This window comes from Osmerus mordax, chromosome 18 (assembly GCF_038355195.1).
Source record: "Osmerus mordax isolate fOsmMor3 chromosome 18, fOsmMor3.pri, whole genome shotgun sequence".
Lineage (NCBI taxonomy): Eukaryota > Metazoa > Chordata > Actinopteri > Osmeriformes > Osmeridae > Osmerus > Osmerus mordax.
Window position 1 is genome coordinate 13,716,883 of NC_090067.1, and position 16,948 is coordinate 13,733,830.

The window sequence follows — 16,948 nt, forward strand, 5'->3', positions numbered from 1 at the left end:
AGTTAATACATTATTTTACAATAATACATATTTACATATCAGGCAACAAATGCACGTCTGCATCTGAACTTCATAAATGTTAACCTAATTCCGTGGCTATAAAGTGACTGTCTAAAGAGGACAATCTCCATCTGCAGATATAAGCATGAAAAGAAATGGACTTCTCTTCTCCGGTCCTAGAAATTGTAGTCCTATAGCCTACTTTATTTCCTGCCGGTCCAACCCATCGCTTTGTTCCAGAGAGAGGAGAAGAGGAAAAGAGAGAGGAAGAGAATTCCGTGACTACAAAAGCAAAGGTTAAGATTACTCACAGCATAAAAACAATTTAAAAGGGAGCAAAAGGGCTCTAATGGCCGATGGTCTTCAAAGAAAATGCATTTAGCGCTCAAAATAATTCATAGCTTTTTGCCGGTGGCTTTTCAGCTTCCCGGAGGCCCAGCAGGAACTACCTGTATTTTTCCCAGCAGGCTCTCTGCTCTTTGCAAAATGGCCTTGGCCCGGGCATATCCCACATCCCCTGCAAATATTGATGGCACCGAGTCTATCGTTTATTGGAAAAATGGATGTAAGTAATGTTTTATGAGCCAATGCAATCTTATAACCTGTATTTCATTTTATCATATGACAATATTTGACAAGATTGATGATTTGATCTCTTGACATGTTATAGCGCAGCACTGCCAATCTTAACATTTGAAGACACTTATTTGTGGCATTTACTGTAACTTGCCTAAGGAGCCATATTGTGTGGGCATTAGTTCCTCGTATATCGTCCATAATCGTTTCAGAAATAAAATATAAACGCTCGGGTTCGTGAGAACATAACCGAACTGTAATATATTCGCATGAGAAACATTCAGAGATTACAACCTTTTTTTTTCTTCCCTTTTTTAAAGACAGATTTCGTAAATAAACACTGTTATGGGGGGTAAACAGTGACGTGGCCTCCCGTGGTGATTGGATAATAGGGATAAACCCAATAACCTTTGATCCGTCATAACCCCAGGTCACCTCGGTATATCCCCGAGGACCCACGCGTCCTGACAGGATGACTGATGACGACAGACGTTTGTCGCAAGCAGGAGCCTCTATTTTTAACCCCCTAAATCCGGCATCTTAAAAATAGACTCTAAAGTTATAAACAAATGATTAATAGGCCACTTTGGGTCCTCCCTTGCCAACCAGAGACTCACTATTACTGGTCAATAATTGGGGGGCCCTCAGGGTTGAAGGGGTTAAAGACTTTCTATTAAAAGCAACAGAGATGAGAGGATGTGTTCTCGATAAAGTTGTGTCTCAGTTTGAAACGCTGACAGGTTAATGATCCCCTCCCTGATAGGCCCAGGCTGTAAATGGTCAGTTCACTCTTACTTTTATTGCTTTCGTCTGTCAGTCACTCAAACGTCTTTTTTTTTCTTTATTTAAGTGGACTCACATAGTTGGACAGCTTTATAGTAATACTCACACCAGGGTTTTTATATGATTTTTCTCTGTTTCTTTTGTGACTTCTGAGTAGAGAGTAAGTTTAGACTGTATTTTATGTGGAGGGAAGCTTTAATGGAATCCCATGGATGCATTCATGCAATGAAAGGAGATTCAGATGATTATGAGCATGGGGAAAGGGAGAACGTTTTGGATCTAAAAGAACCCTCTGGCCTTGCTTTGTAGCTTGTCTATTAGTGAGGTTAGCAAACCTTTTTAGTATTCCTAACCCCATATTGAAAACCGACTGGAGATCAGAATTGGACAAGTTGTGTGATTAACATATGTATTGTTAAATGACCCGATATGGGCACATTGTGGCCCATGTCAAGCCTAAACTCACAAAGTTTATTCTGAAGTCTGAAATCTCAGCTCACGAATGTTTCTAACCATAAACGTCACAGTGAACACCCTGTGGCACTGGGCCTTCCAGATAGTGCTCTCGGTGTGACACGCAAAGAAAAATGTCAAGAAGCTGTAAACAGCTCCCATTGTGCAACAACAAGAAACCATGCGAACTGACAGCTCACCAAAAGCAGTTTTTATATAACGTAGGAGGTTGACACCAGACCACACTGGAGACAAACCATCCAGAGTGGGAGGTTTGGGGGAAATCTGTTCTGCATTAGTGGAAGCCAGGAAAGAACAGCCATCGTTTAAAAAGGGAAAAAAATATATAATTCTCATACAATCCAAGTTATGGTACGAAGAAATCTAAAAGTATTTAATGACAGCTCATATGCTGATTCATTTATGATACATATAACTGTAATGACAGGTTATATTTAGTTTCCCGCTATAGAAAGTATCTACTTTGTCCACCTGTCTTGTTTCTGGCAGTATAACTAATTATCCATCTCTGTTCTGACTACAGGAAGCTCTCAGAGGATGTAATATTATTATTAATATCCACAATATCTCTGTCCTTACTATGTGTTGGAAACCAGCCTTCAATTAAAAATCTGTTAAATCTGAGAACAGACTGGTTGTACCATGTAGGCTGAGGCCTTACCGGTGGCCTGGGTTTGATGAGGTCTTACCGGCGGCCTGGGTTTGATGAGGCCTTACCGGCGGCCTGGGTTTGAATCCTTGACCCTTTGCTGCATGTCTTCACCTCTCTCTCCCTGTCTTTCCTGTCACACTTCACTTTAAAAACTGTCCAATAAAGGATGGAAAATGCCACAAAATATATCTTAAAATAGAAACGTCTTACCAATCATCCTAAGCCGTCAGGTTGCAGTAGCATCACATTCCTCCTGCACCAGACTGGCATAGCAAACACCAAATCTGTCCCCTGACCAGCCCTCTCTGTTTACTCAAATATAATCCTGTGTTTGAACAACATCCTAACTGAGCCAGTCAAAATCACTCTGGTTCCATTCAGACGTGCTAAGGGATGAACTGATGTGACAGAACTATGGGAGCGATCAGAAGTTTGCCAAACATGGCAATTAGAGTTTCGTTAATAGACAGTGTGTATGGCAAGTCTCACCAAATCCCAGCCCTTTTATTAGCACGAAGAAAAAGTAGCAAAACAAACTGTATTGTGGAAGATGATTCATAGTCAATGTGTTTTCTTACCTCTTATTACCTGTAAACCATGAAAACACACACACACACACACCCTCCTACTTGGCTGCTTTCTGGAAGCTCAGATGAGGAGGCAGGAGGGAGGGATCTGGTTAGCATCGTTCATGTCAGATGAGGAGTTACACTAACCATGCCTGGACTCTCCAGCACAGCACAGCCCCAAGAGAGGGGGGGGCACCACGCCTGAGGGCATCTGGGAAGGGCTCAGGGTGGGCCGGGGGAGAGCGGCAGGGACAGGCTGAGCGGGGAGGAAGGGGGGGGGAGGTTCTGGAGGGTGGGCTGGGGGGGAGGGGGGGGAGGGGAGGGGGGAGAGCGGCAGGGACAGGCTGAGCGGGGAGGAAGGGGGGGGGAGGTTCTGGAGGGTGGGCTGGGGGGGAGAGCGGCAGGGACAGGCTGAGCGGGGAGGAAGGGGGGGGGAGGTTCTGGAGGGTGGGCCGGGGGGGAGAGGTGGGGGGGTGGGGGGGTCCGGGGGCGACGGGGTTTGAGAAGGTCCAGACAGGCAGCAGGTCTGAGTCTCTCCACAACAAGGGTCCTCAGACCTGCAGACCAGGGCACAGGTCCCACCCTGAACCCAGCATAAGTGAACCCAGATGCTGCAGCAGCCCTGCTGGTGGAGTGGGGGGTGGGGGGGGGGGGGGTATGGGGGAAGCAGAGGGGGGGGGGGGAGACTTCCCTTCGGTTTCTGCGCTTTCTCATAATCGCTGATCACAGAGGCCGCCAACAAGCATTGTTGGGGGGCGGGGGGTTGTCTTTGAAGGAAACAAGATCACCGGCTTCATGTGCTTTCCTCTTCCTGGGAAGCTACCAGCTGGGTGAGGAGTTTGCAACAGGAGAGAGAGAGAGCTTGTGTGTGTATCCGTGCATGTGTGTGTGCATACCGTATGTGTGGGTGGGTGTGCACTAGTTTCTGACAAGACAGTGGATGTTAATTCAGTATAATTTCGAATATACAGTAGGCTCTTCGAGGAAACGCACGATGGAAGGGTGAAGGCCAGTAATGGCTGCTGTCACCTTGACGACAGCCCCTCTCCTGGGTCACACCTACCTGTCTCTCCTTTCACAGGAAAGGTTTGGCTTGCTGTCTGCCCCAATCCCCACCGCCCTGTCCCAGTCACTCCATATTCCCTCATTTCAAACAGCTCGTGTACAGTTTCTAATTTCATGTCCCCATCTAGGATCTTATCAGCCTCTCTGAGAAAGCAGAGGGTGGCATGCTACAGTTCAAGAAAACCATTTTACCAAAAAAAGTACACAGGATGAAAATAAACAAGTGTGAGTCTCTTACTTTTCTGTAGCGGTGGTTTGTATGTTTTTTCCCAACAGACTGTAGCAGTGTTTCTCAGCGGAGACTCCTGCAGTAACCTCAGTCCTGATTGGAGACCCCTGCAGTAACCTCAGTCCTGATTGGACAGACGTACCTGATTCCAGCCATACGCCCCGTCCTGAAATACACACCAGCTCTTTGTTTGCTGCAGTTTGCATTTAGACTTGTTTCTTTACAACGACCCGTCCTCTCTGCCTCTCGCCTCTCTCTCTCTCTGTCTCTATCTCTCTCTTAGTTTCTCTCTCTCAGTCTCTCTCGCTCAAACACACACTGGCAGACAGATGCTGCCGTAAGAAGTAAAGTGCACATTTCCTTTTTCATTTGGGTAAGCCTCATCTGTTTGATCTCACGGTTCAGTTCACGACGACTGAAACCTCTGATATCAGAACGCTTGTCAGTCAGGAAGAACATCATTCAACATCATTCTTCCAGAGCAGGCCAGGCCTGGGGGAGGCCTGGGGGAGGCTGTGGAGGCCTGGGAGAGGCTGAGGAGGCCTGGGAGAGGCTGAGGAGGCCTGGGAGAGACTGTGGAGGCCTGGGAGAGGCTGAGGAGGCCTGGGAGAGGCTGTGGAGGCCTGGGAGAGGCTGTGGATGCCTGGGAGAGGCTGATGAGGCCTGGGAGAGGCTGTGGAGGCCTGGGAGAGGCTGTGGAGGCCTGGGAGGGGCTGAGGAGGCCTGGGAGAGGCTGAGGAGGCCTAGGAGAGGTTGTGGAGGCCTGGGAGAGGTTGTGGAGGCCTGGAAGATGCTGAGGAGGCCTGGGAGAGGCTGAGGAGGCCTGGGAAAGACTGTGGAGGCCTGGGAGAGGCTGAGGAGGCCTGGGAGAGGCTGTGGAGGCCTGGGAGAGGCTGTGGAGGCCTGCAGAATGAGAACAGAGATGTTACATGACTGTGATGTGCTGGAGAAGACAGCCGTGTCTGTGGTGACAGTAGTCTGATAGAACTGTCCGGACGTTACGCACGTGTGTGTGTACACATTTCAGAGGTATTTTCTAATTTTGTTACTCTCTCAGTGCGTGTTCGTTTACACATGCACATACTGCGTGTGTGTTCTCAGTTTTTGAAGGGGATGTCTCTGAATACATGTGTGAAAATCTTTGTGTGCAAGTGTGTGTGAGAGAGGGGGGCACATGCCTGTGCAGTCTGCTGGATGCTTGTCCTGTCCCGGGGGCATGTTGTGGAGCTGTGTTGTCGTCTTGTGAACAGACAGCTGCTCACATGATTAATAGTTTCCTTGTTGGGCTCGGTACTGTTGGCAGTCTCCTCCGTGCTGACAGAACCCCAGCTCCTCCCTGCTCCTCCCCCCCCTCCCTGCTCCTCCCTCCCCCCTCCTCCCTGTGCTGGTTTGTCTCAGCAGATCTTCCTTGGGGTACGTAAACTCTATTGTTCTGAGACGGCCCACAGTGTAGTGCTGGCCGAGTCTGCGAGCGGACTGTGTGGTGCATCGTTTCTAGGGAGGACGTCGGTCTTGGCGGCCTGACGACAGTTATGCTGGAGTCCAAAGTATTCCCAGAACCCTGGCGCAAGGTCACCAACAATGAGTCCATTGTTTGGAAACTGTCGGACTGGCTGTAATTGCATGTATCTTTTAAACGTGAATAAAATGGATCGATGAAGCGGCCCGCTTTTCACAACTCAAGGGAGTGGGCTGAACGCTCGTCTCTGATTGGTCATCGGCACCGGGGTTTGTGTCTCCAGCGTACGTGGGAGAGTCTGTGAGCCACATGATTGATTAATTACAATTATCAGACCACTGATAATCCCCTGGAGATGATAATAACCAGGAGAGTGGTTAATTGCTCCTGGTGAAAAGCCTCTCATAGTGTCTCCCATGTTTTGTTAATTTTTCCGTCCCTCACCGTCCGACGAGATTACGTGCACTAGGATGACTGCGCACGGTGCACATGAGCCAGCGCGGGGAGGAGGGGGGGGACAGGGGGCTGAAGAGGAGTAAAAAATAGCAAACAAATCCTAATTGCCGGGTATCATGGAAGGACGCGTGGAAGGACGCGTGGATGGAGGGTGGAAGATAACACAGCAGGGTGGCTTGCTAAGGACATCACATCAAAAACACCGTCATCTTCAGAGAGTCATTCAACCCTGTTCCACATGGTAGAGTTTAATGATTATGTGAAGATGGCTCTTCACCAACACTGACTCGCTGTTTATTAGCTGTTAATCAGACGAGCCTGTGTGAAGGAAGAACAGGACGCACGGCGATGATGGAGGATGCACAACTGATCACTCAGGAAATCGCTTCTTTACTGCTCAAATTAATGTGACCTTTGTGACTCAGTGTGATTGCATTTTACGTTTGTAAATGATGGGTAATGGATGTTTATGTGAATAACTCAATGTTGTCTAAACATAAAGAAAAATAAGCTGTTGGCCCATGTTATAAACAACGATGCATTGGCCTACTTATTTAATAATAACCGTTCGATTCAATGATTTAATTAGCTACAGTGTTCATATAGATACTGTAGATAGACAATGTTTCCTCGTAATTACAAGAGTGTTGGATCAGTGCCTCCAGATCCCTGTATCACATTCCCATAAATGTGCTCTGCTCAGTGTTGATGGTGTGATTATACAACCGTTCCATAGGAATTCCTCCCAGACCAAAGGAAGGGAGACAGGAGAGAAGAGAAGGAAAGTAGGAGGAATGTCATAAACTGCAGTTCTGTAAAAGAGAATTCCATAATTCAGACTGACATAAAACCTAAGTCTGTGTTTTCATAGTGACTCAACCTCCAGTGATGCTGTTAAAAGGAAACATGCCCTCGGCCTGCTTGCTGTGTGTGAACATGTCAAGTCTGGTTAAGGGTCCGCCGTCTCTAAACACCACTGAAGCTGCTGTTGTGATCCTACTGTCTGAGCTGCGCAATGTCATGTTCACATGCTATGATGAGTATATATCCCCTTTAAACTGTGTGTGTGTGTGTGTGTGTGTGTGTGTGTGTGTGTGTGTGTGTGCTCCTACAAGAGGGAGAGATGGAGAAACAGATGGGAAGGATGGGAAATCAAAATCTAGATCTTTGTAGTCACCGGGACCGATCGTGTGACCTGACAGTTATAACGAGCGGACCGCTTCCACAGACTGCAGGGAGACCTCAACACTCCCTGTTCACTTTCCTGTCACTGAAAGAAATCCCCATTTCCCTCCATTCATCTGAAATCTGGGATTAGGTTTGTGTCTGTGACCTGTGGCACTCCTAATCCGGCCCTCGGTCAGTCCTTTGTGTTGCTACGAGAGCACGAGCCAGACCATAATAACCCTTGGTCCTCCTTAACTCTGGTCTGTCCAACCCTGGAGTGGCTCTCTCTGTCTCCTGCCAGTCCCCACCCCCTCTCTCCCTCCCCCGGTATAAACAGGCAGGCCTTTGTCACATGAAGGAGGGAGTCCTCTTCCTCGTTATTATTTTCTAAAGTAATTACACCTTATTATCAGTGTTTACTTTAGAGGGGGCCGGCATGCAGGTGTGGGCCGCTAGCTGTGGGTGGTGGAGATGGTCTGTATCTGCTCAACTATTCGCCCTCCGAGAGCCTTTTTTCTTTTTCTTCCCCAGCTCGAGGTTTTTTGGGGGTATTGTCGCTAGCAGCGCACTCTACCGCTAATTTCAGACCCCACAAAGAAACGTGCAATTAGCCCTATTATTGTAGCAGCTGCACTCCCTGCCTGCGTCGCGTCGGGCCTCCTCGCTGCCTCCTCGCTGCCTCCTCCAGGGCTCTGTGGAGGAGAGCCCTGCTGTGGAGGAGAGCCTGGAGCGATGGCTGTGCCCACCAGCGCCTGGAGAAAGAGGAAAATATAGCCTTGGTGGCTGGTGTGTGTCCTCCATGTCCACACTGCAGGGGGCTCCGCTGGAGCAGTGGGCTGGAGAACAATACCTCTGCCCTCTCACTCTGTGGTGCTACAACCGCGTATTAGTTTGTACATCCAAACAGCTGAGGAGCTTTGCCTGTCAGGCTGTGTGTGGTGGAAGATCATCCTTTGTGGTCGTGTGGCCTTTGTGCTGCACGGTTCTGACAAAAGGACAGGTAGAAAGCTTGCTTTTGTGAGATGTAATTTAATCTTTAAAAAAATCTTTGATACATTGAAATATTGGTTCTAAATGAAGTCAGATTTAGCTTATAAAAGAAATTCTTACTGGCGCTTTGAGACCTGCGAAGCGATTGAGTTTGTGATCAATCGATAACTGGGGAAATGGGGCCAGCAGCCAAGTCATGGTAAATCATGCGGATCATGAATGAAGGACAAAAATTATACGCAAATAAAAGTGATTACAGGGATGAATAAAAGGGATGAAGACGCAGCTAAGGACACAAGTGTGGCGATGAATACCGGGGGCCTCGCAGGGCTGTGCCCCAAGACACCACCAGGGACCAATCACACGCTCCGAGCACAAACAAAATGGCCGAGAATGTCCTCCAGTGAGTCTTTCACTTAGCGATTCTCTCACTCTGCTGGTTTTCCAACAGTTAGAATAATGATCCAGCCCAAGCCACTTAAGTTTCAAGGGCGTAGGCAGATTGAGGTACCTTTTGTGTGAGAAAGTCATACCTTACATTCACTTGACAGGGGCTTTCAGTTGCCTTTTTCTGAGTTTATAAAGGCTGTTTTTCTTTTTTTAAGATGGAAAGGTACCTTATTTTTCATTATGTATGGGGATACAGTTCTCTCCTTTTATGCAAACTTTTTCTGTAATCCCCAACAGCAGAGGATGATATGATCATGTATCTGTAGGACTGGTCGGATTCACGGGGGAGCGGCCGGTCTGTGATGAGATGAGCGTTTGTGATAATGACGAGTAAACAGGGAGCGTCTCATCTCCGGAGACAACAGAAAATCTGCCTTCATGGGGGATTACTGGTGACCCATCTGTAGATGTGGTGCTGCGTTTATGCTCCTTATACACGCCTGTGTAAACACAATTCAAGAAACATTAAGGCATTATTTTTAAGAGGAGGGCCTGCCTACATCTCATCCTATATTTCGTTTATTCAGAACAGTTTAATTTATCATCATGGATTTATTATAGTAAATTAATCTATCAATACTAAATACTGAAGTTTTACATTTTAATGTTTAAAATATTAATGTTTAAAATGCAATTTAAACTGCCAACTGTTGTACCAATAGACCGATGGTGTCCATTCAGAACTTGAAAGGAATCGTTAATCTGTAAATTCAACGTTCTCCTCTGACAGTTGGGTTCGTATCGACGTACCTGTTCGTCTGTTAGACGTCAGGAAGGTGCCGCGATCTGACAAACGCCAATAACAGGACAGACGGACGCAGGGGAGACGAAGGCCTCTCCTCCGAGCAAGGCCAGGTCTTACTGGCATCCATTTCACCTCATTAGGACCCTGGAACCGAGAGTCCACCGGCGCAGGGAGAAATCATTTTGCCGGGGGAGTGGGGCTGGGTAAATTGGCCTCCGGTTCAGAGCGGGATCCCTGCTGTGCTGAGCGGAAGAGAGGGCCTGGTCGTCAGCAGGGCAGGCCCAGGCAGGGCAGGCTGTGGCCCCAGGCTGTGGCCCCATGCTGTGGCCCCCTCCCTGGCTCTGACAAACACGGCCGGGGATAATCTCTCCTTCAGGGACTCAGCCCAGCCCCACGCGCTCCCAGGGTCGGGCTGTTACACCGAACACTGCACACAGGAACCGGCGAACTGCCTCTGACAGTGTGTTCGTTCTGCACACACACACACACACTGCTTATGAACACCTCTCCACTTTTCTTTCCCGCTTTGACACACACACACACACTCAGTGTGTGCCTGTCCTCTGACTCAATCCCCACGACTGCTCATTTCACAGTTCTCTATAGGAGTGTATCCACCGGAGAAGCATGTGGAAAACACAGAACATCCCTAGAAATAAAAATTCTGGGCCGCACTCGACATTTTACTACCACCACGCATACAAAACTCTATTGTGGAAACAAAAATTGATGTTGAGTGTGTCAAAGGCCAATAATTACCAGACTATTATAGGTAGGTTAAGTGTTGTGTTGGCAGTAATGTCATATTAGAGATCAATGGCCCTAAAAAAGCGTATTTAAATTGATGTTAAAATCGGGGCATGGACCAAAGTGGTCTTTATGCTAAAACAAAACATTTCAAATTATGGATTTATTTTCAAGTAGTGGCTTAATTGACACTATGTAAAACCAGACAGTTAAGAGGAACACAACAGTAAGAGCACTGCGGCACGTGGAGTCTTGTTTAAACAAAGTATCTACGGAACGAAACCTTATTTAAACCTGCATCTAAACATGCTCATATAAATCAAGGCAGTTGGATGAACAATGACAACAGCCACAAGTCAAATTTCCTTCTCAACATTTTACTTTTTATGGTTTCCTACAAAAAAAGAAGAACAATAAATCAAATGAACAATCTCCATCCTCCCCTCCTGCAGTGTGAAGGGCTGAGGACGCTCTACCAGGGGGAAGTCCAAACACTGTTCCAGCTACGACGTCTCCATCTTGTATCCATGTTTTTCCAGCTCAGCTCTGCAGGCAGAGAGAGAGACACACAGAGAGAGAGGGAGACAGAGAAAGCAAGACACAGAGAGAGAGCGAGACACAGAGAGAGAGCGAGACACAGAGAGAGATCGAGACACAGAGAGAGAGCGAGACATAGAGAGAGAGAGAGAGAGAGAGAGAGACAGAGAGAGCGAGACACAGAGAGAGAGAGACACAGAGAGAGAGAGACACAGAGAGAGCGAGACACAGAGAGAGAGACACAGAGAGAAAGCGAGACACAGAGAGAGAGAGACACAGAGAGAAAGCGAGACACAGAGAGAGAGAGAAAGTGAGATCAAGTCAGACAGGGTGATTAGAGGCGGCAGTTGACACACAAGGGCCCTCCTCTATTGATTGAGAGGAACGTTATGAAATCGGAGTGAAAAAACCTGCCGTAATACAGGCTGCTATGGCTTCATGATGATTAGCTTACAGTGTACCGACCGGGCTATACCCTTTAACAATAATGACATCTTAAGCCTTCAGAAAATTATTTAATAGCAGCTATCCTAATGTGTCTGAATAAAACAATGCCATGTCATTGCCTGAAGAACACTCTAACAAAACAGTCTGGCCATTTCAGTCTTGACAACAGCCGATTGATTATACAGCAAGGATGTGAATGCAAACACGCTTTACTGCCAGTCTTCCACGGTGTCCTACAGGGTTTCATATGAAACCACAGTAAGGATGCAGGCCTAGACAATCCACACTGCTGAATCTGCAAGCTCCCGCCAGATTAAAACAACTATGATGTCATCTCCAGATCGATGAGATCATCTAACAGTCGGCAAACACGCGCCCCAGACACAGTACCAATCAGACACTTTCAAAGTATCTATTATGAACGAAGATATTCATTATGAGTGGATGTTTCATTTAGCAGATGCTTTCATCCAAAGCTACAGGTTGGTGTAAAACATTGCAGCTTTTAGTTCCTCAGGTGTAGTGATAACATGTATCCAATCCCATCATGAGTAGCCTCATGACTTTATTAAATGTCTTAATACTTTTTCTGAATGTGGAGCTCAGCTCAAGCTTCTGTCTGTGCACCTCTGCGTGCACTGCTGACATTCTGATATTACATCATTATACTATACGTTTGATAGTCCATTTAGAATGACAATCGTTCCTTTTAATGCACCGTGTATGTGGAACAGTTCGATATTTCAAACAGTCCAATCAAACCAATAAAAAGCCCAATATGTGAACCATATTTGTTTAAAACCACATGACATAACGGCTTAGCACATGTAAATATTAGCAACATAGTAAAACGCTTCTGGTCAATAATCTACGTTCATCGGTAAAACTTCCAAAACCGGTTAAATTAGCGAGTTACATGAGCTTGTTAAATTAGCGGGTTACCTGAGCTGGTTAAATTAGCGGGTTACCTGAGCTGGTTGGAAAAGTCGTCCTCTACGTTGTCATCGTCCCAGTTATCTTCCCACACGTGGGCGTCTTCATCCTCATCCAACCCCGTCCAATCTACCCGTCCATACATGGGGAGGAGGGGGGGGGGAGATTACCACACATCTGTTACCCTGTCGTTAGCATGCTAACTATGACTGTGTACTGAGGTTGGTACCATTTCAGTTGTAGTAGAACGGTAAATGGTCATTCCCAGCGTCAACTGTAGCCTAGCTATTTTGCTAGTTTACGAATGAACAGCTAGTTTACGATTGAACTGCTATTTGAATGAACGGTTTACAATCCCACATCTCAAAAGTAAACCACGCCAATAATAGCCATACTAGGATCTCTTATCACATTACGTAACGTTAGTCAATGATGAATCCCAAACTAGTTTGCAAACCAAAAGCTTCAAGTTAAGGTGCAGTTTAGCTCTTTCGCTAGCTAGCCTGGCTAGCAACGTACTTGCCTAGTCCAGCACTAGTGTGTATTTAGCTTAGCTAGCTAGCTGAGTCACTGTTGTTTGGCCCATTCTAAATCCCGTTTAAATTAGACTAAACATGTCTACAGATTAAAAAACGCCCAACCAACCGTCTATATAAATACATTTTCTATTTACCCTCTGCTGGAAATTCTTCAAATTCATCGTCCTCCTCTAATAATCCCAAATCCACAGTCTGTTTCTTGTCCGACATGTTTGTCACTGAGACTCGTTGTGTCTGCTGCGTTAACAGAGGGACTTCTGGGATACTGGCGGGTGCTGCGCATGAGCAGAGTGCTCGTCAACGGCTTGCATCACCTGCAGCGCAAGAACCTAAACTAGTATTTGGCTGCTGTATGATTTTACATTTGCGGATGTTCCTTTACGAAACACACAAGCACGGCATTGTTTATGTAGAGATCTCAATTTAAGGGACAAATGCTCATTCTGCTCCGCGTGGCCTGTTGAAATAATGAACTACCAGCCCGGTTTAGCATGTAGTTTAGACAAATGAAAGTGCACGTTTACCACAAAACCACACGCGCCACAATGAAAATTACCCTGCAGCTGTCTTATACTGACAGACGTTGAAAACCTCAACTTAAGCTCTGCTCACTTATTCTATTTTCAAATTATTTAGCAATCATCATAAGCCTTTACACATGACAATGCCACAACATAGTGTGCTGGGGGAGAGAGCAGTGGAATGGGTCAGGAGAATCCTGATGGAAAAAACGGGTGTGAAACATAACCTCTTGTAGCTTAACCTACAGCAAACAAAACCAAAACCTCTGTTATTACTTTTAATGTTTTGTATACACACCAGGCAAGCACGTATGTATTCAATCAAATCAGCTTTGGCTTGCACATGGCCAGACAGTCACAACAGGAGAAAAAATACAGGACCATTCTGCCAGCAGGCGGATTATACCTTTACTAAATGTTAACATCTCACTCAAATCCTAGAATAAAGGAGAGACCTCCCCCTCCAACTGGTAACATTAGTTTGAAAAATGGTTTTATTTACCGCTGGAGATATCAGTCTACTGTATAAGCCCCTTATCTATGACCTGTCATCACCTCTGATCACAGAGAGGAGTCTGGGAAATTGTGTTCCCTCTGCATACCTGAGACTGCCGTTACACTCTGGCGCCTGGAGTCTCCCCCTCTCGGGGGGGAGGGAGGGAGGGAGGGAGGGAGGGAGGGAGGAGAGAGAGAGAGAGAGAGAGAGAGAGAGAGAGAGAGAGAGAGAGAGAGAGAGAGAGAGAGAGAGAGAGAGAGAGAGAGAGAGAGAAAGGAACAGGAGGGGAGGAGAGACGGGGGAGGGTGGGATGAGGGGTGAGACAGAGCTACAGACATACCTTCCAGACTTTCACTGCCGCAGCCTTCCAATCGCATAACATCTTTTCACACAGGACCCCCTCTATGAGTCCCCCCTCACAGAAACACGGAGAGGGAGAGTCCAGCCCAGCCAACCTGCCGAGCCTCTATCACCCCCCAGATCACCACACAGCCTTGAGGGTGTCCCAGACTAGGGAGGGTGGATGGAGGGAGGGAGGGAGGGTGGGGAGCGAGTGGACGGAACAGTCATCGTTCATCCACCCTGCCCTCCCCTCCCACCCCAGCCTCATCCCTCCCCACCTGACAGATCCCTTTCTCTGATTACGAGACAGACGAGACTCTTTCCTACCAACCAGGGAAAGTGACAACACACAGGAACACGCTGCTATTCTGGCTGCTAGGCCTCCCTACCCTGGGGATCTCTGTCGGGTCGTCAACCACCACCACCCCCCCACCCCCGGCTGACATGAATTGTCACTGAAGAGGACGACACAGACTCTCCTCCCCCAGGGAGAAACTCCAAGCAGGACTGAGGGAGTAAGAGCCCACATCAAGAATCTCCAATGTTGCTCATACTTTCTAAATGTTAAAGTGGAAGTGTAGGCACTACAGGTGTGGATAAAGGTTCAGTGTGAGTTTTTTTAAATCAGGATCCACAGAAATGTGCCTTTGAGGAGGCATTGGAACATGATCTTGAGAGAAAAGGTTCAGAGACATACTAGTAAGTGATCATCATGGATTAGGAGGATTTAAGAAGCCAATTAATAAGGTAAATCCTAGCAAAACATGTCAGCTTTTCTCTTAGGAAATCTGTGGCGACTGATGTGTTTCCAGGATATGTCTGTCAAGAGAGTGGGTATTAAACTTAATCCCAGCCAGTCAATGACACAGGCTTTGTGTTTCCTGCAGGCTCTCTCCACAAACAAAACAGGCGCTGCAATAGAAAAAGGAAAGCAAGTTAGTGCTGTGGGCTTATTCACTACCCTGTCTGTCAGGAAGAATTTGAGTTTAATATTTTTTCCCCTGTATGTCTTGAAAAGCTCTGTCATCTTGGACTGGGGGTACAGTTTACCAAGAGGCTAACGGCCCCTTGTGAGGTTACAATCTGCTGTCTGTCCCGGCTCCCCTCAGGTAATCCTGCCCACCCCACCAAGCTTAGCCGCGCTCAGGCTTAAGTTGCATATTTTGTTTTTATCAGGATAGCGCTGATGCATGCTATCAGCAGGGTAGAAAATGAAATATGGGGGGTCTAGCTCAGGTTCCAGACAGAGAGAGGGCTGCTCCACCCCGAGACCCCCTGATGTCCCCTTCTCCAAGCAGTTGACCTGCAGAACAATACAAACCTCTGTAGAGGTGGTCTGTCGGTGAATCTTGATTGTGCCGGTAAAATGTGTGTGTACTTTGAATTGGCATCCTGTATTCTGATATTTTTGTGGGATACGAGTCGATAATCATAACATAGGTGGTATAAATGGGAATTTAATGATGCCACGTAAATCAAACTCGTGGCTTACATTTGAGTATGACACACTTGTCTTCTAACATTATACACGTATTAGTAATCATCAGAATGTATATTTCTACTTTCAGAATCCCAAGACTGATTTTGCATTACACATAACCTTTTAAAGCGTTGATAAATTACTGTTTAATCTTGTGACATACAGTATATTTCTTTGACACAGCAGACAAAGCTCTTTGTGATGTTGAGTTTCTCCCCCTCCATGTGACTCAACCAGAAAGCTGTTGTGACCCGCCACATGTGAACAGCACTCACACACTTGTGTCACAGGTGCCGACACCCTCCATGCTCTCTCACAACAAGAGCTGCTATAAACAGCACATCCTCCTGTTGACATCATCCTCACTAAAGTAATGCTTCCTCGTGTAATTGGTATAACAATTATTATTTTACATTGATACACTAGATATTAAATTAAATATTGTATTCAAATCAAAAGCAGTATGTGAACTGATAAAAATAAAGAACTGAGTATTTATTCTTACTGCTATCGCAAATGTCTGTATCAAATTAATAGCTAGATAGCTAGATAGATTGACAGACAGACAGATGGATGTCCCGCCCCTGTCTGTCTGACGCTGAAGTGTGTGTCTCTCAGCATGTGGCGCTCAGAGATGACAGGCTGCTTGTCCCTGCTGCCCCCCAGCCTGTCTCCTGCAGGACCGGGGGGCCCTGCTGCCCCCCAGCCTGTCTCCTGTAGGACCGGGGGGCTCACAGATGAACACGACTCACAGTGTGTCTCACTCGGAAACGACAACTTCTCATCTCATCATCCCTTAATCTGGCAGCGAGGAGTCACAGGCAGTGAGCCGTGGTACGACTCCCGTGGTAATTATCCCGTCCGGCCCACGCCCACGCCCCCCCCCCTCCACGCCCCCCCCCCGTTCTAACAAGTGTCAACTTTCTTGTGATGATGTCATTACCTTTCGAGAGCTCACGGCGTTGTGAATTCTGCCTGTGTGTCATCTACAGGGTAAGCCCTGGCTCCTAGCTCCAATCAGAGGCGGAGTATTTGTTTTGGGAGTAACTGATCACTCTGCTGGTATTGAGGACGGTTTTACTGTATGGAATCCCATAATCCCAAACATGTGGCCGTCCACCAGCCTCCAGGAAATGCCTCTGATTGGTCTGATAGATGAATGAATGCTGAAGGGCTGTGCGGGGAGGAGGGCCTCCTTATCCAGCGTCTGGACTATGTCCAGGAAACCTGGAACAGCCTCTTATTAAGTAGTTAGACTCTCAACATGAGAACTCTACAACCGCCGGTGGTC

At 47.0% G+C, this 16,948-nt stretch overlaps 1 protein-coding gene across 1 annotated transcript; it reads right to left on the reverse strand.

Annotated features, from left to right (window-relative positions):
• Window positions 1-10,723: 10,723 nt before the first annotated feature.
• Window positions 10,724-13,072, reverse strand: sem1 (SEM1 26S proteasome subunit). Its single transcript, XM_067255984.1, has 3 exons — window positions 12,953-13,072; window positions 12,315-12,408; window positions 10,724-10,908 (listed from the first exon to the last, which is right to left on the reverse strand). The coding sequence occupies exons 1-3, from the start codon at window positions 13,026-13,028 to the stop codon at window positions 10,866-10,868; spliced, it is 213 nt and encodes a 70-aa protein (XP_067112085.1). The 5' UTR covers window positions 13,029-13,072; the 3' UTR covers window positions 10,724-10,865.
• Between the last annotated feature and the right edge of the window lie 3,876 nt (window positions 13,073-16,948).